This window comes from Melospiza georgiana, chromosome 7, assembly GCF_028018845.1.
Source record: "Melospiza georgiana isolate bMelGeo1 chromosome 7, bMelGeo1.pri, whole genome shotgun sequence".
Taxonomy (NCBI): domain Eukaryota; kingdom Metazoa; phylum Chordata; class Aves; order Passeriformes; family Passerellidae; genus Melospiza; species Melospiza georgiana.
The window spans coordinates 25291312-25313526 of record NC_080436.1 but is presented as its reverse complement, the minus strand read 5'-3'; the positions used below and the strand labels follow the sequence as shown (position 1 = coordinate 25313526).

At 58.9% G+C, this 22215-nt stretch overlaps 1 protein-coding gene across 1 annotated transcript in view; it reads right to left on the bottom strand.

The window, feature by feature from the left end:
- Window positions 1–4702: 4702 nt before the first annotated feature.
- NHEJ1 (non-homologous end joining factor 1) overlaps window positions 4703–22215 on the bottom strand; it is a 42231-nt gene continuing 24718 nt past the window's right edge. Inside the window, exons 6-8 of the mRNA XM_058028141.1 lie at window positions 5761–5878; window positions 5416–5519; window positions 4703–5135 (exon numbers count right to left, since the gene is read on the bottom strand). Coding sequence (XP_057884124.1) covers window positions 5055–5135; window positions 5416–5519; window positions 5761–5878 — 303 coding nt within the window. The 3' untranslated portion in view covers window positions 4703–5054. The remainder of the gene's footprint in view (window positions 5136–5415; window positions 5520–5760; window positions 5879–22215) is intronic.

Sequence of the window (22215 nt, the reverse complement as noted above, 5' to 3'; positions counted from 1 at the left end):
TGGCCCGGCGGCGGCAATAAATAGCGAAGGGCCGTTTGTTTTGGCAGGCGAGCGGCCGCTTGCGGGGCGCGGGGCTCGGCGCTGCCGGAGCCCTCCGCGGTTTGCGCCTCGGCGGTCAGCGCGGCAAGGCTGGAGCCGGAGCCGGAGCCGCCGCTGCCTCGGCTCCCTGGGCAGGAGTGAGAGGGGAAATTGAAGAGATCCGGGACCGGGAACCGCCAGGACCGCACCCTGCCCGTGTCCCAGCCTCCCAGCGCCCTCCCTCTCTCGCCTCCTCCCCGTGGAACCTGCCCCGGGCCGCCCGCAGCCTCCTCCCCCCTGCCGAGCCCCGCAGCCCACCCCAGCGGGGGTGCCCGCCGCCACCTGCCCCCCGGGGCAGCCCCGCCGTCGCCCCAAGGTGCGCCCGGGCCGCCGCGCACCCTCGGCCCCTCGGCGGGGCGAACCGCGGGGCTCCCGTGCGGCGGAGTGGGCGCGGGGTGGCACCCCCGGGGCTCCGGCCCCCGCCGCGCCGCCTGCTCGCCAGGGGCCCGGGCCTGCGGGCGGGGATCAAACAGAGCAGGGAGGCAGCTGGTTGAAATTTAACCACAATATTCTCGCTCCCCATTGTTTCCAGGGAGGCCCGATATTTCCACAACAGGATTATGGCATCTGATTAACTCGCTGAGACAACAATGAGGGGCTGGGATGGGCTTCCCCTTCTAGCTGCCAAAAGGGGAAAGTAAATATAACACCCTGATTTCAGGAGCGAGGGTTTGAAGGGCCCCCCCCGGTTCTCCCCCAGCTGTGTGCCGGGGAGGGGTCCGGCACGGGTCCGCTTGAGCACCCTCTGGTTCCCTGGGATCTTCCCAGGTGAGGCAGTGCCTGGGATGCCCACACACACACAGGCTCTCCCAGGGATGTTCCCTCACCAGCTCTTCTGTGAGCGCAGGGCACGGCTCACTCACAGGGATACACCGTGGCCAGGCTGGAATAGCCCAGCCAGACATCCAGCTGTGGCTGCAGGCTTTGCTGCTCTCAGCAGGAACAGGCAACCTGGGCAAGAGGGATGCAGGCTGGGAAGACAGCATCACCCACAGACTTGGGATGCTGCTATCTCATGCCCCCAGCAGACCATTCCCTTTGCAGGAGCTGCAGGCAAAGTGCAGCTGGCCAGAGGTGTCTCCATCAGGTTTTCATACTCAGTAGCCACAGTCCATCAGGTTTTTGTACCGGTTTTCACACTGCACACCCAGAAGCAGTGCCCAGGGCCTCTGTGAAGACCTGCCACTGAGCAGGATGGTGAGATGCAGCTGTCCCACTGTCCCTGCACATGATGGAGCTGGGGAGTCTGACCAGCAGCCCCAGGCCACCCCACTTCTACACTTCTTTGGCTGATCCTTCCAGTGGAGCATCCTAAGGGCATCAGCAGAGAAAGCAGAGGGAACGCACCACAGCACAATTCTCCATCCTTGCCCTTGGCTTCTCAGGGATGCAGAAGGGACACAACTCTCTCTGTGTCCCTAGCACAGGAAAATTAGACCCTATGGACTCTAGACTCGATTCACAGGCTCCTCCAGGGTGGTTTGTACTCCCAACAAAAGGAGCCTAGCTTCCGACAAGCCTGTGAAGCAGGATGATCTGGGATAGCACTGCATCTGGAGGCTGCAGCACTTCCCCAGGGAGAAGCTGCCTTTGAATGCCAGTGTCACCAACCCAGACCTCCCAATAACCTCTGCAGCCTGCCAGCACGCAGTGTGCGTGTCACAAGCCACTGTCCCCCTCCCAGCAGCTCCAGGCTCACAGTAGCAGCCTAGCCCTGCCCTTGCTGGTGACAGCATTCATGTCCCATGGAGGCCCAGGCTGGAAGACAGGGAGTTGGGTTTGCTGGTGACAGCAACTCCTGCCCGTGGCACTGTGCACTGGTTCTGGCCACAGCAGGCAGTGGCAGTGCCCTGTGCCTGGGTGCAGAGTCCATCGCCTCTCCATGCAGCATTCCCAACGTCAGCCAGTTCTCCTGCCAGGCAAAGCCTTTGGGCACACAGGGCTGAGTGGGACAGGGACACCAGGCACAACAGGGGAGCCAAGCTGGGTGTGCGGGGAGGCGGCTGGAGGCTGAGACAGGGTTGGGATAACCAGTGTTAAAGGGGGAAACTTTGCCTGGGGAGGGGGAGTCCTGCTTGGGCAACTGATGGGAAGGGACCTTTGCTGCTGCAGTGGGAGAGATGCAGCATCTGTTCACACGGCATTTCCCTCAGCACTCGGCCCCTCTCAGGCACTTCTGGCCAGGATGCCAGGACACGCTGCTCCTGCCTGCATTCCGAGAGAGCACCAGTGCCTCTTTCCCCTGCCCTTCGGCTGTCCCCAGCACGGCCCCGCGCTGTCCCTGCCCGGCAGCAGCGCAGCATCCCGCCCGCCCCTCGCTGGGCTCCCAGGGCTGCCCGGAGCTGGGCGCCGCGCAGGGAGCAGGCACGGGCGGCGGAGCCGAGCCGGGCAGTCTAGGTGGTGCTATTTCTCTATTTTTGCACTGCACGGGTTTGGGATTTTCCTCTCCCTATTCGCTGCCTTGGTCGTCTTCTTCTCTCTCTCTCCCTCTCTCTCTCTCTCTTTTTTTTTTTTTCTTTTCCTTTTCTAAAAATACTTGACAGCGATTGAAAGGTCCCTTTAATCGAGGCCACAGAGCCCTTATTAAGGGCACGGGTCGGGGTGCTGGGCCGTGCCCAGCATAACGGCTTCATTAAACCCTGCGAAAACTAATATTTATGGAATCAAATTTATGGAGGCCAAGGCCGAACTTGTGGCCTTTAATGTGTGTCGGGAGCTCAAATCCAGCTGGCTCCAGGGAGGAGGGGGTGGGGACAGTGAAGGAGACCACAGCAGGACAGCATGGGACAATGTGTAGTGACATTCCCCTGTGCTGGCAACAACCAGTGGCCCCATGCTGGAGCCCTGAGGGCCAGGGTCCCTGCGGTTCCCTGGGGGACATTGGCAAAGCTCTTTTTCCTACTGTCTTCCCTCTGCTGCTTTTATTTACCCCCCATCCATGCTCCCGCATCCCCACCTCCCCTTGCCTTGGGAGAGAGGTGAATGTAACAAGATCTGTCCCTGCAGCAGGTCTTCAGGGCTGCTGGACACTCCATAGACTTCGCAGCAGGACAGGGCTCATGAGCAACCTCTCTGCAGCATCCCTGGGACTGGCTCCTCTGAGCTGAGCACCCCAGGGCGAAGCAGAGACACAGGAATTCACAGGAATGACCCAGGGATGCACCACCCACTGGTGCATTACCACCCACTCCTCCTCTACAGAGTCCACCAGCCACTGGCACAGCCAGGTCGGGATTGTTTCAGCCCTACCTCTCCCTGTGATGTCTCCTCAGACCCAAAGGGGGTAGACAAACCAGGTGCCCTCCCTGGGGTGATAAGCACTCCTCCTGAACATGGGGGAACAGCACAAACCCCAGAGCCAGCACAGAGCTGAGGGATGAGGCTCACAACAGAGCAGCTCCTGCACCAGAGATGGAGTGCATATGGATGGAGCAGGGCTTGCACCAGGGACAACCAGGTGACAGAAGATACAGGAAACTGCTGAGCTGCTAAGCTCCTGCTGCCCTGGTCCTACCCTTCAGCAGGACCCTCCCTGGGGGGCAAGTGCCCAGCAGGCAGGCTCAAAGCTGCCAAGATAAGATGTTTGCAGATGGGAAAATGCAGGATATATAAGCTACGGCAGTCGGCACGAGCTCCCCATCCCATGGATTTCCCTTCCCACCACCCACCCTGCCCTGCATGCTGCTCCCTCAGAAAGGAAATATAAAAAGCCACTGGTTGCACTGGGACTGGTGGGCTGTGGCCCAGCAAAGGCCCTTTCATTCCCCTCCACAGACACAGGGACTGCTCCGGATGTTTTTGTTTCCCCCTTGCTGCCCAGGAGAGCAGGCAGCATGACTGCAGCTGGCCCAGCCCCAGGGAGCAGGGCAGCTGGGGGCATGGGTCCCTGTCCAGGAGGGCAGCACCCCTGCCTGCAGCCTGCCTGCTGCCTGGCTCCCTGCCTGCTGCTTTCAGACCTGAGCTGGGCACAGGAAGGGGGTCCCAGACCTGAAAGGAAACCTGTGGACCCAGGGGCTGGAAGAGGAGAGCAGGAATGGATGGATGGATGGATGGATGGATGGATGGATGGATGGATGGATGGATGGATGGATGGAGTGTGAAGGGATGGATGTGGTGTTTTGTGTCCAGGGAGCATCTGCAACCTGCTCCAGGGCTGCTCCCAGCATTCAGTGTGTCAGTGTTCTGGTTGTCTCTTGCTCTTGGAGGCCAAAGCAAGGGTCAAGCCAGTATCACCTGCCCAATAACTGTGGTGGAGGTGCCTGTAAATGCAGGGTGTCCTTCAGCCTATCAGGGCCTTTGCCAGCACCAGCACACAGGGTGTGCATCCTGGTATGGGACAAGAACATGGGTCCAGCCCCCTCAGCTGTGTCCCCATGATCTGGGCATCCTCTGGTGCACACCCCAAAACACACACTGCTGCTCAGAGTGAGCATGGCTGGGAGCTGTGTGCTGTGCCACAGCCATGAGCTGCCCTCACCTCACTGTCCAGAGTCACTGCAAGCACCTGGGACATCAGAACTGGCCTGAGGGGGACTCAGCAGCACCAAAGGCTACATCCCTTCCTAGACACTACAGGCCTGGTGGGACAGAGCAGGAGAGGGAATCTCACCCAGACACAGCCCTTTATTGAAAACCCACTCAAGAGCAGCCAAACCCCACAGCTCTGCCCGAGCCCCAGCTGCCCCACACCCACTGGCAGCATCCCTCCCACTTCTCTCAGGTCCAGCAGTGGTTCTGCCATGAGAGGAAGCCTGGGCAAACTCTGCACCAGGGAAGAGTTAGAAAAGCTGCTTCCTGAAACACTGTTGAAGAAAGGAGCTCCATCTCCCCAACTGGAGACATCATGGGAGGGGACCATGACCTGGGCAGGGCCCGTGAGGAGATGCAGAGAAGAGCAGTCGATGCATGGGTTGTCTGCACTGCCTCTCTTGGATGCTGGGGGAAGCAGAGACCTCATCAGTTACGGCAGCAATCTTTCAGCTGAAGAGCCCTTTTGCCTTCTTTGGCTTGGCCTTGGCTGCAGGCAGCCGGGGCTTCTGAGCTGGAGAGGAGGCTGGCTGGAAACAAAGAGGAGGCAGTGTCAGTTCCACCTTGGGGAGTCATGCAGGATGTGTGCAAGTGTGCAAGCAGTGACATTCCTGACATCTGTGTCGTGGGAGGGCAGAATATACGCACATGTGCAATCACACACTCAGGATGGATGGGGTAGAATGGGCTAGCAACCAAGCTGAGACTCCTAGCCCATCCTGGAGGGGCACAGTGCTTGGATGAGAGGAGGGGAAGGAGATGTGGGCCCCTTGCCTTTGGTACAGAGAGACTTTCTAGAGCTGCACTCACCGAGGTTCTCTCGCTGGAAGAGGTTGTTTCATCCTCCTGGGATGCAGCAGGTGAATGGGGGTGCTTCATGGTTTCTGCAGTGGGTGCTGTATCCACGTCATCCTCTGGTACCAGAAAAAGATGCAATTTGGGATTGAGATAAGGGAGCATGGGGCATTACCCAAACCCACTCCAGGAGCTGTGCTTGGACTGGGAGCCTAGTCCATGGCGGAGAGCAAGGGGGACACTGTTGCATGGGGTGAGCTGTTGGCGGGACCACACTTCCCTTACCCCGGGATATGGGGCTCAGCAGCCGAGGGGACAGCTGCACCACACGCCCCCATCCACAGCCAGGGAGCTCCTCACCAGAGCAATGGCGTTTCCGAGCCTGCCTGAGCTCCTGCTGTGTCACTGCAGTGTAGAGCTGCTGCAGAGCAGAGGCAAATGCCTGCCCTTCTCCCGCACTGCAGATCCGGGGCAGGGTCTGCGGGAGAAAGCACAGACACCATCACTGCCAGGAAATCACCCTGCCCACAGGAATGCTGTGGGGCACAGAGGGGCTGTGCCCCCCTCTGCCTGTCAGGCTACATCTGTTTCACCCCAGCAGTGCAGCACAGAGTTTGTGGGAACAGGCAGCTCTGGCACTGGGTGGGATGTGGCTGCTCCCAGCTCTGCACATCCACAGACAGACAGACACACAGACATACAGACACACACACACGTGCACACCTCCACACACCTGCTCTTCCCATTCAGATGCCTTGTGCAGAGGCTTTTGGGTCGTCCATGAAATGCTGGAGATAAGATGGCCCTGGAAGGGCCGTGGCTGCCCTGCCTGGAGCAGCATGGGCTGCAGCCTGTGAGTATGGACAGTGAACCTTGGGCAGGGACATGAGCTAATAAGAGGTAGGAACAGGTAGCCCCTGCCTGCCACCACAGCCTCCAGCACAAGGCATCTCTGCTGGCCCCACAGAAAGTGAAAATGATGTGACAGTGAGATGAGGGATGCTCAGGTTTGCTTCCAGTCTGCCAGAACAGCTCCTGCCTCCCTGCACGCACTTTTATTTCTGGGAAGCCCCCCTCCTCCTGCCTGCACCCCTTGCCAGCAGGATGCCACCTTTCCTGCTGGGCTGTGCTGATGCACATGAGAGATCTTGGCAGGCTGGGGAAGTGCCACACTCCACTGGGAACATAGCATAGCTCACAGTGCTCAAACAAACATGCACAGGGAAAGGGAAACGGGTATGTGCCCTGGAGGGAGTGCTGGGGGGGTGTGGAGCACAGCATGGGCCTACAAGTGCAGGTGAGTGTGCCATGATGACGTGCACAGGGACTGTGAGTGCAGCAGTGTGCACACGAGCGTGGCTGTGGGTGCACGCATGGCTGATTGTGTGCCTGTGCCTCTGTGTGTGTGTGTGTGTGTGTGTGCCAAAGGTCTGAACACACTAATCTCTGCCCTGCTCCACGCCCAGACAGCAGGAGAACAAAGTGTAACAGATAAGGTAGGATCCTCTCTGGCCAGGAAAGTGGGGAGGGGATGGGGACGCTCAGACCCACTCAAGGCCAGAGTCCAAAGCCTGACCCCAGCTTCCCAGGGGCAGATAGGTAGGCTGAGCCCTCCTCACTGCTCCCTGCCAGACTGGGTGGCAGGGTAGGGCTGATGCCAGGATGGGTTGGCTGCTGCCCAGACAGACACTTTCCATGCAGGTCTCATCTGTTCTGCTGGAGTCACAGGCATGAAAACCCTTTGGCAGCAGGAAATGCACTGGCATCTGCTTTTTGACCAGCTGCTATGCAGGTCACCTCCTCTGTCCCTGCCCACTGCCACTGGAGGGAGCGATGCTCTGCTGCCAGCATCCCACCAGCATCCCACCTGCATCCCTGGGACTGCTTGGTACTGGGCCAGCACAGCTCTCAATGCCTCGGTGCCCAGCCTCCCAGCTGTTAGCTGTGCTGGCTCATCACAAGGTCCCAGAGGGAAGGAGGGATGCTGAGCACCTCGGGTACCCCAAGGATGCTCTTGCCCTGTGTGTCTCACCCCAGAGCCAGGGCTGCACCCAAGGCTGCAAAAGCAGCATCCAAGGCTGGGAAGGTGAGTGCACTTCAAAGGCAGAAGAGGGCCTGGTCACGGGTGGCCAACACAGCCCAGATCAAAGGCACAAGCTGGAGTCATAATTCAGAGAAAAGCAAACAGCAGCTCCCAGGAAAGCCAGGAATGGCAGTGAAGTGAGCAAAGTGTACTAGATAGCACTGCGTGGGTCAGTGCCCCCGGAGGGCAGGAGAGTCCCCTGCAGAGCCAGCCAGCCCTGGGTGCCAGTGCTCGGGGTGCTCGTCCCCTCTGCCTGCCACCAACGGGGCTGGGCAATGCCAGGGCAATGGGGCAGGCTGTGCCTGCAGGTGCAGGGTGCTGCCCAATCCCCTCTGCTCCAACCCACTCAGGAGGGCATCTGGCATGTGCCCCAAGCCCCAGGGCTGCCCAGGCTGCTCCACTTCACAGCATTCAAGCAAGGATCTGGGCAGGGCAGCTGCTCACTCAGTGCTCAGCCCCAGCTGAGCTGCCCAGATGTCCCTGGGGATGGGGCAAACCATCCTTGCAGCCACCCAGTGTCCCCAAGAGCTGCACACAGCCCCCCACTGATGTGGCACCGTGGGGAGGCACTGGAAGCAGAGTGCCCAGCGCCACCAGGGGCATTGGGCATCCGGGGTGGCACAGGGGTCTGCAGGTGCAGGGCACCTGCTGCCCACGCCTGCGGGAAGGGCTCAGCTCCAGCAGGCCCAGGGTGGAATTTGGGAGTCAGCAGCCACTTCCTGCCGCTGCCCTTCCCGGCGGCTGCAGCCCGCGGGCTCAGGGCCATGGGGTGGCCGGAGCTGGCCCGCGGCGGGACTGGGAGGCTGCGCTTCACAGCCCCGGAGGGAAATGGGTTATAACCAGAGCTGGAAGCGTTTCCCTGCACAGCTATGACTCAGCAGGGAGCAGAGCATGCTGTGCCAGCCACCGGCCACCTGATGGCCCTGAAGGCTGAGAGGGACAACGAAGTGTCCCCCAAAGGGCTGGGTGGGGGGACAAGCCCTGGCTACAGCTGGTTTTCCCCTTCCTCCTTGCCCCACTGCTCCATTCCGAAGCTGAAGCCTGCGGCAGACAGCTTGGCCCCACTGCAACATCAGCCCTGGCCTCTGGTGACTTGTTTTTCCCTGATTACCCATCTCCAGGATAAACATGATGTCTGAGGTCCGGGGAGGCACAGAGCAGAGCTGGCAGCCGGGGGAGTGCTGGCTGGGCTGCTCCACGCCACTCCCCAGGCACCAGGGAGCGATGCCTCGGCAGCTGGCATGGCTTGTCAGGCCTGTTATGACTACCTGGCCACAAGGCCAAGTGGGCTGCCCCAGTATCAAGAGGGACTCAAGGCTGCGGGAGACTCCACAGCACAGCCTGAACTGCGAGCTGGGGGAGAGGGGGGAGCAGTGTGCCCACCAAAGGGGGGCAGGTGCCTGGCATCACCCTGAGAGCAAGCCCACAGTGTGGAGGGGCAGCTCAGGGGGAGCTGGGCTGCAGCCCCACTCAGTGACCCCCAACCCAGTGGGCAGCTATGGGGCTGCACCCCAGTACAGAGATGCAGCAGGGTACAAAATCTATCTCCAAGGCATTCTGCATTTCCCCACCCCCTGCCTAGACTCCCGTCTCAAGGGGCCAAAAGGGACAGCAATTTGGATGGTCTCTTGACAGTATGAGCAGAAGGGGCACATTGCCCAGCACCATGCCTTGAGCACAGAAGCATCACCTTTGCCTGGCCCAGGATGGGTTTGCAGGCAGGCTGGATCATGCTGGGCCCCCGCAGCACTGCCAAGCACCAGAGTCTAAATCGGTCGCGCTCAAAGCTGGGGACTGACCCTTTCATTATCACACCAGACATTCGAAGCGGTTACCAACATTCTTCACTACAAATCCCACATTCCTATTTTTTAATATATTTTTAACTGGAAAACAGAGCGAATGGGGCCTGTTTGGAAATTATAGCCTGGCTGCTGTGGCTTGTATGTCAGATCTGCCCACATTCCCGTGGCCAGCCTCAGCACATGCTCCACAGGGGCACACTTAATAATTCCTGCTGGGGCTGGAGCCAAGGGGCGTGTGCCAAGGGGGAGGATGGCTTCCCCAGGCTGCCCCCACCAGTGGGCTCCATGGAAGCGGCGTGGTGGAGTGACAGACCAGGAATGGCAGAGTGGCTCTCTGGCACCAGGCACGGCCCTGACACACTGGCATGGATGAAGGCTGGTGCTGCTGTGGCAGTCCATGGTGGGCAGGGGAAGGGCTCCGTGGCTGGCACATTCACAGGCTGCCCTTGGCACTCTACCCTGCCACGGGCTTTGTGCATGCTCCTGGGAATGAGGCTGGAATGGCTTGCTGGATCTGTGCTGGGCATCTCTGCCCATGCTTATGCCAATGTCAGGCTAGGGAGAGGCCCCCTCTGGAATCCAGATAGATGCTCACCCATCCTCTGCCAGCAGCAGAGGATCTGTCTGCAAGAACATAGATAGAGAGGGTTGAACTGTCCCCTTCCAGCCGGTATCAAGGGCAGGGAAAGGGAGTGCTTATTCCCTGGGATGAAGCAGGCCACATCAGCCCAGTTTCCTGCCCCAGCTTCCTTATGGGGCAGTGACCTTCTCCCTGGGGACAAAGCCACCTCCAGGCACCCCAAGGTGCTGTACACTGACCGCTGATGCCCTTTCCCAGCTCCTCTGGCCCTTAGATCTACTTGCAACCCCCAAGCCTGCAGCAGTTGCTGGGACACTGCATGCCCCAGAAGCAGGAGGCTAAAGGACCAGCTCTGAGCTCACTCTGTCATTGTCTCCATCCCCCGTCATACACTTCCAGGGGACAAGCAGGAGCAGCAGCAGCAACAGGAGCAGCAGCAGCACCAGCACCAGCACCAGCAGCAGCAGCAGCAGCAGCACCAGCAGCAGCAGCAGCAGCAGCAGCAGCAGCAGCAGCAGAGCTGGCGGCGCTGCCAGCCCGCCCTGGAGCAGGCAGGGGCAGGATGGCCAGGGCTGCACAGGCAGGCAGGCAGCCAGGCTGAGCACACCTGGAGGAAGTGGCGGTGCCGGCTGGGGAAGGCAGCCGGAGAGCTGCTGAGAGGTGAAGGGGTCACCCCGGGGAAGAGCGGGTGGTGGGGCAGGGACAGAGGAGCATCCCAGCCCGGCCCAGCCCGGCCCAGCACGGCACGGCACGGCACGGCACGGCACAGCACTCCTCCCAGCACCGTTCTGGCCCTGCTGCCTGCAATGTTTTCCTTTCCCCCTGACTTCAGGGGCCTTTCCAGCGAGCAAATGTCAGGCACATAAAGAGCGGCACTGTGAGCGGAAGATGGAGCGAGAATGCCTGCCCGCGTCCCTCCGTAAGTGCTGTCTCACACTTCATCAAGGCAGCCTTTGCAAGCGAGCCACTCGCTTAACAACCAGCAGTCTATGCTGCCCCGCGACCGCAGCAGCCCCGCCGCTCAATACCCTTTTCTTTTCCCCTTGTGCTGTTCCTGTGCCTTGGGTTACAGCCTTTCTCGCAGACACTGAGCGAGGGCGTGGTGCAGCGGGGGCTCTGCATTGTGCCGCCGCCACGCCGGGGAGGATGCTGGATCCCCATGGAGAGAGGGAGGGATGCTCTGCCCTGCCCTCTCGCTGCTGCACCCACAGGGATAAACCCAGGGAAAGGAGGGCCAGCGGCAGAGCGCAGGTAGGGCAGGAGGCTGCAGCATCTCCTCCCCAGTCATGTGAGCACCAACCCAGCCGGAGCAGCCTGGGGCTTGGCACAGACCCTGGGGGAGGTGAGTGGTTCCAGCCCTAGTGGGCAGGCCCTACCCAAATCCATTTGGAAAGAGGCCCTCCTGCCATGCTGCCAAGCAAACCCATGGGCATCCAAGCCCTCCCCCTGCCCAAGCGCCAACAAACTCCCTGAAAAAGAGCTGTGCCCAGCACTAGCATTGCCTCCCCACCTGGGCAGTGCTGGCAGATGCTGGGCCTTGCTGTGCAGGGTCTGGTGGCAGCTGCTGGTGGCACTCTCAGCTCCAGCCTGACCATGAGCGTTTATCCTCCTGTCCAGCAGCCCATGAGATAACAGCAGGAGAGCCTTTGGGGAAGCTGGCACCGGGTGCCAGTTTGGCAAGGGAGATGGACAAGGAGAATGCCCTGAAGCGTAGCAGGTCCCAGCATGCCAGGACTAAGTGAGGATTTGCCTCCAAGAAGGCAGGCTGATAGAACCTATGGCCTTCCCCTCCACCAGCCTGACCCATCACTGACACAGGCTGCCTCCTCCAGGGTCAAGAGCAGAAGACATGGAAACCTGGTGGCCAGCATGCCTCCTCTCCCAGAGTGACAGCTCAGAGACCCCGCTTATCTGTGAGGAAGTTGGGTGGCTCACACTGCCCTGTTATTTTAGGCTGACTGGGTGAATATGGACACATCATCCCGGCTTATTATTGTAGGGTTCCTCCGCAAAGTGTGCCAGCTCATGCGGGTTTATTATTGTCTGCCCAGGAAAGCTGGACACACTGCGCTGCTCTGTTATTGTAGGGTTGCTCAGGAAGGCCAGCCAGCTCATCCCAGCTTGTTATTCTTGCACAGAGCTCATGGGGGGCTGGCCAGGAAACTTCCTGCAAAGTGGGATGATGGAAAGGGAGCCACACCTGGTGAATCACAAGGATGCTGTGTGGTGATAAGGAACAGTGATGGGTGGGATCCAGCACCTCGGCTCCACCCAGCCAGGACAGGCCACTCATTCATGGGCACAAGCACTCATGGGTCCCCTGGGACCTGTGGGGCACTGGGGCTGGCAGAGGCAGCTGGAGTGTGGGTCAGAGCTGGGAACTGGCAAAGCAGCCCTCATAATCCTTGAGAAACAAAATCTGGGGATGACAGGGGAGCAGCCATGGAAATACTGCACCCAGTACATCCCTAAACCTGGCACACAGGGGATTAGCTGAGCTAACAGGGCCCAGAGAGGAAGCTGGTGCTGAGCCAGGTGGGATTAGGGGCTTTTAGGGAGAATCTGGGTGTGTTTGGGACCAAGGTTGAGCAGGAGGCAGTTGCTCCACCCTTGTGGCTTTGCAGTTCCTCCCAAGCACAGGTGCAGCCACAGGGGCAGCCCCTGGGGATGCTGCCCCATTGTGACCCGAAACTGCAGCAGGAAGCGTTTCTGCGTGGGGCAGGGGGGCAGCAGGGCTTACTGAGCTGCCTCGGGCACGTCCCCGGGCACATGGCCCCACCAGGGTTGGGTCCAACATGCCCCAGCAGCCCTGGCACTGCTGCTGGCACAGCCACTGAGTCACCATCACTTCCCTCTGCCCTGTGACAGACCGTGCTTCCCAGGCATGGCAGCCTGCTGGTGTCACCCCAGGCTGTGCCCAGTTGGTACCAGGTGCCCAGATGTCCCACGGGCAGTGCCAGCTGTGCCAGGTGTCCCTCCAGGCAGTGCCCAGCTGTGCCAGGTGCCCAGGTGTCCCAGGGGCAGTGCCCAGCTGTGCTCAGTGCAGATGTTGGTCCCCGGCCAGGCAGCAGGATTGAGTGTCAGGAGAGCTCTCCATGCGCAGCAGCGGCGGCAGGAGGCCAGCCTGCCCTGTGAGCACACAGCCCTTTCATTCATGGCAAAAATAGCCCCCCGGGGTGTGGTCCAGGCTGGAAAAGCCCCCTCCATCGCTGGCCAGCCCATGTTTATTCAGCAGGGGGGGGACACTCTGCCCTCTCCCTGCCCCCAGCCCTGTGCACCATCTCCCTGCCAGAGTGGCTGCTCTTGGACGTGATTCGCCGGGTCCCCCCTGGCCAAAACACACAGCCTGGGGAGGGGGGAAGGCAAAACCCTAAAAAGCACTGGGTTTGTCTCCAGGAGGAGCTGCCCGTGGTGATGTCATGAGAGTTTGCAAGCGGCCACATGAAAGGGACTTGCTGCCCAGGAAATCCACAGGTCAATGATCCTTCAGACAAGCCAGCGATTCTTCAGTGGGCCAGGAAGGGAACCTCGAGGAGCCCAAGCCAAGCCTGCCTTTACCCCAGGGACACAGCTTGCCCCCAAACTCATGGCCCCCCAGGATCCCAAACCCTGCTCCACAATCCCTCCATATCCCCTTCTCAGCAGCTGTAATTCACAGCAGCCCAATCCCTCTGCAAAATGGTACCAACCTCTGCCCTGGAGTCGCTGGGCACCGAGCATCTGCCCACAGACTACCAGCATCCTAACCCCTGCTCTGCAGCCTCCAGAATCTGGACCTCTGCCCCACAGACCCCAGACCCTTTTCCTCTGCTGGTCTGGGGGCAGCACCCCTTTTTCCATGGTGATCCATCAGGCGGGGAGTGGCAGGTGATTTAGGGTCAGGCAGCACTGTGACCTGACAGTGGGGATGCAGCAGGGCAGAGGGTTCTCTTTCATAAAGGATTACACTGGGGACAGCTGGGAACACACAGGTGCAGCCCCCTCAGCCCCCTCCCCAGGAGTCAGCCAGGTTCTCAGGCTACCCTGGCAGGCATTGCAGACATGGGCCCTGAAACCAAATCCACTGCCCAGGGCTCCCCTCCCCATTTTCCATAGGTGCGGGATGCAGTGGCTGGACTAATGAGGAAGATTTGCCTTCCTCCTCCTCCTCCCCATGCAGGATACATGTCCGGGCTCACATCCAAGCCCAGGGTTCCAGCTCTGCACATTGGTCTGCTCTGCACATCCCAGCCCCTCCATGGATCCTGTGTCGCATGGAAATTGGTGATGGAGCTGCCTTTCCTGCCCCATCACAGGCTGCAGCCCAGAAGGAGCTGAGTGACAAGTGAAACTCAGGGTTTTGACTTCTTGCCCCCAGCACACCTCATGCATCATTTCAGGAGGCTGCAAGCAACCAGCCTGTCCATCTGCAACTTGCCCATGGAGACACTCTTCTGCTCCACTTGCCCCATCTCCCCACCCAGAGGCACAAGATGACAAACCCTCTGCAACCCCAAAGGTGCCTGAGAGCAGCACGTACCCCACGCTGGTGCCACAGCATGGGGGGACATTGCTGGGACATCCTCGGTGGAGCAATGGGCACGGGTGTCCCCACAGTGTGGTGCTGGAGCTCTCTGAGGCCAGCTGAGTGGTGACTGGAACCCACTGCCCTCAGCAGAGAGAGGGTCTTTGCAAAAGAGCCAGCTCTGAGAAGACCACAGCCTGGGACTCCGAGGATGTGGGGCATCTCTGTCCTGCTGGTACCCAAATCGGTTCCTGACAGCCTTGGACTCATGGAGGGGACAGGCACAGTGGAAAGGAGATGGGAGCCCCCACATTCAGTGCAAGGTTCTCAGGGCTGTTTCCTCTCCCGTGTTTGCTCCTGCTGTCCCAAAGAGAGGGGACTCAGTCTCTATGACTGTCAATCAGGCACTTTTCACCAGAGCTAAAAATGCACTCGCAGAAGGAAAACAAAATAAAAACACAAAACAAAACAGAGAGGTGAAAAATTCCTTGATATTTCTCTCCTGCAAATCCCCAGAGCCAGCAGAGAGGCGAGAGCCCCCGGAGTTTGTCAAGCAAACACTTTCACACCCTTGGCCACGCTCGGCACGCTGCCGCTGGAATTCCAAATATATATTTAAGCCCTGCTCATCAAAGGAGTCTGTTCGGAGTCGGTTTCGGGCAACGTGCATGTGGGTTTGGCCTGGAGAGAAAGCCAGGGATGTGGAGAACATTTCTTGGGGATGGGAGAAGCTCGTGTGCTCACACACACGCGCGTGTGACAGATGACAGCCGTGACATCCTTCAAGGCCGTGTGGCCGAGAGGTCGCGGGCTGGGCACGAGATACCTGCCTGCTGTGGCACTGCCCCTTATCAGCGCCTGTCGCACGCTGGGGTGGGGATGTTTAGGCTGGAGGGAGGCCAGCAGCCATTCTGCATTCCAGGACTATAAACTTTGTCAAAGCTAAGCAAGCTCAGCCAACAAAGCCGGGGTCCGGCAAGACAAGCAGGAAGCAGCACTTTGAGAGAGGGCGAGATTGCAGGGACACGGAGGGCTGCTCAGGGCTGTGCACCTCGCCGTGAGGTGATAAGGAACCTTGGCTTGGAGTCAGCACTGTGCAGTAGGGAGACACAGATAGAGTGCTCCTGTAAGTCCAAGGCTGGAGTTTGCCAGGGTGTCACAGATCCTGCTCTGCCGCCAGCCATCCCACAGGGCATCACTGCTTATCTGCTGCCAAGCCACCCCCAGTTCTCTTCTTGGAGGCATTAAGGGCAGGGGGCTGCTGCTGCACACATCCTGCTCTCAGACAAGGCTTTGCTGGAACAAGCTGGACACAGCAAGGAGCACTTTGGGAGCACACAGCAAATGGGAGACTCTGTATGAACCACTCCCGTTCCTCTCTCCTTCTCTTGGTTTGTTCCAGACAGCCCAGGGACCTATGACCATCTCATGGTCAACCTCAGCATCAGAGAGATGGGGGAGTCTCTGCCTTCCTCCTTCTCTTTTGTGTGGGGCTTGCAAAGCCCCAGTGGTGGCTGTGAGGGCTGAAGGCAGCTCTGGGGAATGCCACACCTGGGTTGGTGGCAGGGCAGGGACTCCATCTCCAGAGATGGCAGGCTGACCTTTCCCCCCTCTGTCATTGCTCCAGCCAAGAGCAAAGACATTTTAGCCCAAATCTTGTACCTAATCCCAGCTGACAGAGCTGCACTTGGGGTCTGGCCAAGGGCTGGAGTTGGACAGGGCAGGAGAGATCATTGCCACAAGCAAACAGAGCATGCCAGTGCTGTGAAATCAGGCATTACGCGCCTGTCTCCCGCGGCAGGACCAGCCCGTCAGGCTGCCAGGGACACGCTCTGCTTGTGGCAGGGCAACCCCAACACCGGCAGGGCCTGACCCTGCACAGCCATGCTCTCAAGCTGGGTTCATCTCCAGGTGAGGGGAGGGATTACTGCACCACCACGGTTGGATTTCAGGCACCTGCTGCGAATAAAACACTCTGTCAGGGCACCTTGGCCCTTTCCGCCCTTGGAGAGAGGGACGGGGTCCCTGTGGTGCTCCCTCGGGGGGCACAGAGGGCTGGGGGAGCTGGGAGCTGTGGCCCCAACCCTGCCTCATGCTGTGCCACTCCACCTGGGCAGGCAGATTTCCCCTTGTTGCTGCAGCCTCTTCCATCTCTGTCCTGCCAGGTTCAGGCACTGCAGCCCAAGTTGCTCACTTCCAAGGGCGGGGATCCCAGCCTGTTTTGGGAGATGCTCAGAGCTTCACCACTTCCCCTCGGGCAATGAGGAGCAAAGACCTCCTCAGCTCTGACAATTGCTTCTTTTTCCAGCCCCCTGCCCACTCATCACCTCACTCTCTCCATTCATGCCTGCCTTGCTCAGAAGGGTTCACCCACTCCTTGCCATCTCCAGACAGCAAAACCATGCCCTTTGACTAAATACAGTGTTTTTTAAAAGCCTCACCATTTTCATGCCTATTTTTCTCGGAGTTTTCTTCCATTTAGCACTAGCTGTCATCAGCAGCACCGGAAAACAAGGTAGCAAGGACATCTGATTGCAGCTGCCCTGTGCTCATGTAAGATCTCATCCATTTGCACTCCCTCTCTCCTGGAACACCATCACTCTCCAGTGTAAAAATTGATCTATCTTCAACCTTATTCACAATAACATGCTCAAATATATTGTCTTCTATATGGTGCCAGGCTACAAAATCCTCCCCAACTTAATCCCCTGCCATCACCTTGGCCAGGTCTTTCTGCAGGCTCAGGGGGAATAACAAGGGACCTCTACAGACCCACCCTGCACTGCCATCAGCTGCCATCATCTCAAATAGTACTCCAGCTCCTCCAGCAGCCCCAAAGTGGGTTACAGGGTTCCCTCAAATGCCCTGCCTCCAGGAACTAAGGTTGGCAGAGACCTCTTCCAACACCTGGAAGCTCAAAAGGCAATTCTTCAAGTCGACATCACAGCCAAGGCAAGGACTGGGCTGCTCCTCATTCTGCCCAGGCTGGCTCCTGCAGTTGGTGCCCACAGCCCACTGCCTCCTACCAGGGTACACATCTGCAGCCTCCACCCATGCAGGAGAGCAGGAATCAATTACAGGGCTGGCAAAGGCAGGGCTGCCCCAGGGCTGGCACGTGGCACCAGCCCCGGCAGCCGCAGAGCACGTGGCACAGCACTGGAGGCCCAGATGTGCCACTGGCTCATGGGGAAGAGGCAGGGGAACCACTTGAAAGCCATGGTATGAAAGTGCTGGTAAACCAGGGCCACTCCTCTGCTCCTCTGGCTTCATGTGCTATTTATAGTGCTCTGGGTGCCCACCCTGGGGAAGTTCAACCCCCGGGGTGCTGATTTTTGCCAAGCCAGCCATCTTGTCTGCCATTAATCTCCCCAGCAAAGTCCTGGACCCTCCTAGTGGCTAAGATGCTCCAGGATGGGCTCTGATCCAGCCCATCACATCAGCATGCTGGATCAGAGCATGCAGAGCTCTCTGACATCCAGCCTGTGCAGCACGAACACATGGACAAGCCCCACCACACCAATCTGGTGACAAGGAGAGACCCAGCCAAGCCATGGTCACTCCTTGGACCCCACTGTTAGTAACTCCAGTGGCAGCAGCTGAGGGGGTTAAGATGTCCCTGCTCTCCCCAGGACTGGGTGGAAAGACTGTGGGGAGGCTCCCATCAAGCTTACAGGCCGGTTTCCCTGTTGAATGCAAGAGTTAGGCCGCACCCCGTGTACCAGCACCCAACAACTCCTGAGCATTGCCAGGGTTTCTTGAGTCTTTGCAGGCAGAGGAGAGCCGAGTTTGCAGTAGGGAAATGTGATTCTGCTAAGCCACACCTGGCAGGGGCTGCCAAAGGGCTTCAGGGAAGGTGAGACATGAGGAAGAGGAAGAAGAGCAGCAGTGCCATGCCCTCAGTGTCTCCTGTAGTGCTGGCCCTGCATCCCATCCTCCTGCCAAGCAGTACATCCAGGCATGACTCTGTGCACAATCCTATGTCCGTACCTAACCCTGGCTCTGTGTAACCCTAACTCTGTGTCTAACCCCAGCTCTGTGTCTAACCCCAGCTCTGTGTCTAACCCCAGCTCTGTGTCTAACCCCGGCTCTGTCTAACCCCGGCTCTGTGTCTAACCCTGGCTCTGTGTCTAACCCCAGCTCTGTGTCTAACCCTGGCTCTGTCTAACCCCAGCTCTGTGTCTAACCCTGGCTCTGTCTAACCCCGGCTCTGTGTCTAACCCCAGCTCCGTGTCTAACCCCAGCTCTGTGTCTAACCCCGGCTCTGCTGGCACCTGCAGAAGCAAACGTGGCTGCAGCCTAATGCTCACCCCTGTGAGCCGGGGTCTGTGGGTCCCTGGGGGCTGCAGGATGGGAATGCTGCCCACAGAGCCCAGAGCTGTGCTGACCCCTGGGCCCGAGGGGCAGGACTGTGCAGATCAGGAGCAGGTGGCAGCTGACGGTGCTCCCCAGCCAGCGGCGGAGGAGGAGCTAAATTTATTCCACCGATATGTGGGCAGCGGGAGGGGAGCAGGGGGCTCCTGCAGCCCGTCTGCCCCGTGCTGGCCAGCCCCGTCCCGACACCAGTGACGGCAGCACGGTCCTTTTGCATTGTCTCTTTGGCACCCGCGTGTCCTGATGACTGGCCCTGAGCGGACCCAAGTCCTTCCTCCTCTGACCACAGAGGGGAAAGTTTCCAAATTAAAAACCTAAATCTGGCAACAAGGTGCCCATGGCAGGAACCTTTTAAACTGGCCATTAAAGTTTATAAGTTAGACGGGCACCAGGAGCAAGCGGCGGAGCTGCAGGAAAACAGCCGCCCCTCCTTGAGCAGCCTAACCACGGCTGTCCCCAAAGCCACAGGCCTGACGTCACGCCATGACTTCAGCTCCATCACCCACTGCCTGGCCGGCCCCAGCCCCGTGTTTACCCCTGCCCATCCCTGCTGCTGTCCCTCGGAGCCTGCTTTTCCCTTTGAGGTCAGTTCAGCAGCCCCGGGGCCTGGCGAGGAAGAGGAAAAGAGTCGAGAGAAGGAAACCAAACCTCAGCGCCCACAAGGCAGGCTGCAAAACACGGAGCCTCAGCAGCCGCACTGCGGGGATGGTGGGCTCTGTCCTCGCTGCCTCTCCCCCAGCTGCACCCCCCCTTCCTGCCTCTAGGCTGCTGGAAAAACTCCTGAAGCCAGAGCTGTTCCCACTGATGTTCTCCCATTTACCCACAGACAACACATTCTGTACTGTGAGCAAGATGGGCTGGGGGAAGGTATTGGATCCAGCTTGTTGACCTATCCTGCCCCAGGATGCCAGGATGCACTGCAGGCACTGAGAGATCCCGGCCTCTCTTCCAAGGCATGAGATGCTGTGGAGTGAATGAGTGTCACAGCCTGTCCCCAAGCCCAGACAGGGTACCTGCCTCTGGGTAAAGCACAGCCTGGGGTCTCAGCTAGAGGAGCTTTGGGTCTAGCAGGAACAGAAGCCTTGGGTGTCTGGGCACAGACCAGGCCAGAACCCCTCCCCTCTTCCCTGCCAGCACAGGAGCACTTCAGCTCTAGACTTCCCAAAGAGGAGCCACGAACCTTGGGGAGATGTTGCAGGTGCATGTGGGATGCAGGTCTGCCTTACCTGGTGGGGTGGGAGTGTGGGCAGGGGGTATAAATCCCCATGGGCAGTGATACTAGAATAACAGTACGTGCTCAGCTGGGAGACCCACGTTGCCAGAACATGGATGAGAGCCACAAAAGCCACCCGGGTTCAGAAGGGGCAAGGCTGGGGGCTGTGAGGTTGTAGCAAGCCCAGAGCACCGGTCAGAACAGGCTGGGAAAGCCACTGTCCCCACTGGCTGCTGTTCCCTGGGAGCCTCACAGGGCACACGCTGCCCACTGTCACCTCCTGGAGAGGTTTGTGGGTTGCATTTATAGACTCGGCCACAGACCCTGGACCTTATCTCCTGGACCACACAGTGCTGCCCCTGCATCCGGAGCATCTGCGGGAGCGGGGAGTGTCACCAACCCCCTGAGCACCCCAGTGAGTCAGTGCACACAGCCCAGCACTCACACTGCTCCCCACGGGCACCCAGCACTGGGGAAACACACACACACACACACACACACACACACACACACACACACACACACAAACAGGGCAGCCTCTGCAAACAACTGCTTGTTAAGTTAAAATTAAACTCTGCACAAATATTGACCTTTGGAGGGGACACAAACTCTGCCAATATATTTACCAGCTTTATAAATGGGCCTGACCACAGTGCCCTGTATGCTGAGGTGGAGGAGGTAAGGGCTGCAGAGGTGCCCAAACAAGGTGCATCCCCCCCTTCCCTAAATGTGGCTCTGCCTGAACAATGCCACTGTGCCCCCTCACTGTCCCCAGTCCCCACTCAAGCCTTTAGGAGGATGGATGGTGGGTGTGAGGTTCCACTTTTTCCCTCCAACTTATGGTTTCTTGGGGGAGCAGCTACCAGCTCACAGAGGACACAGGGGAAGCTCTTGTCATCTGTGGCCTTGTGAAATTGGTCAGCAGAACAGTCCTGGTGCTGCTCCTTATCTTCCAACCCTTCTAGACTTCTGCACTGACTAAAGAGTGGCAGGGGCACCCAGTGCCAAGCCTAGCTGCCCAGCATTTGGGCAGGTGGCTCTGCTCAAAAGTCTGTGCCCTCTCTGTGGAGTGCTCAGCACAGCCTGGCAGGGGGGGAGTTCCCATCTCTCAAGGGAGACCCAGAGCTTGGTTCTTCACCTTGCTTCAGAAGCAGAAGCACCAGCAGTCTGCAGCTGGAGAGAAGGCACAGCATCACTCTGCACTGGGAAATCACCCCTCTAAAACCCACCAGAGCTCTCCAAAGGAACCAGCACGCCCAGCTGAGCATCTGGGAGGTTTGAAGTGGGAATGGGAAAATACCTAAGATGAGATGTTTCCACAAGAAGGATGCCTAAACCAGCTTGGGTGTCATGGGAGAAGATGCAAGCTCTTCTCACAGCCTACACCTAAGGTAAAACAGAGGAGGCAAGTTGGAATAAATGGTGGCTTTTGCAGGCAGAGGGTACAAATGGGATGGCATGGGAGGTAAGAGCATTGTCAAGGACATCAGTGCAGTAAGCTGGTGTTGAATAGCTGGGCAATGAAGGAGGACTTGGGGAACAGCCCCAGCTACTGTGCTAATGCAAGGGGAACACACTGGCCTGGAACTCAGCAAGGAGAAGATGACCTTGGACATCCCAAGGAGACCAGGATGGGACCACTGTGCCTGAGGCTGTAGCTGACTCTGAATCCTTGGGCAAAGAGGATGACACGGATGTGAGCACATGGTGTGGCTGAGCCTGCACCAGCGGGCAGTGGAGCTCAGTGTAAGGATGATGGAGGGTGGATCCAGGAGATGGCCCAAGGAGCTGAGAATGCAGACCCAAGGCCATACATAGCCAGAAGGGTGCCAAGGGAGTGTGCATGCAGCAGGCACAGCTCCTGCATCCACAGCATCCAGAGCATCCAGAGCAGTGCATGCACTGGCTGGGCAGCGGGAGGAAGGCTTGTGCCCATGCTGGCTGCCCGGTCCCTGGCCCCAGGGATGCGGGGAGGAGAGCACGACACATACAGCAGGGGATGCCCAAGTTCCAGCTCTTGGAAATACTGAATAGAGTCTTATTCAGGCTGATGTAAAACACTGTTAAAACACACAAAAATCCTTTGAGTAATGGGCGAGCGGGAAAGAGGCATCTATAATTAACAGTAACTGTTCGAGACGGTCGCTGCCCAGAGACGTGTACTGTGCAAAACCACTTGAAAAGGCCTCGTCTGAAAGGCGAAGCCTGGGGTTTTTCAAGAAGCCCGTCATGTAACGATCCTGGCCCTTCCAAAATAAT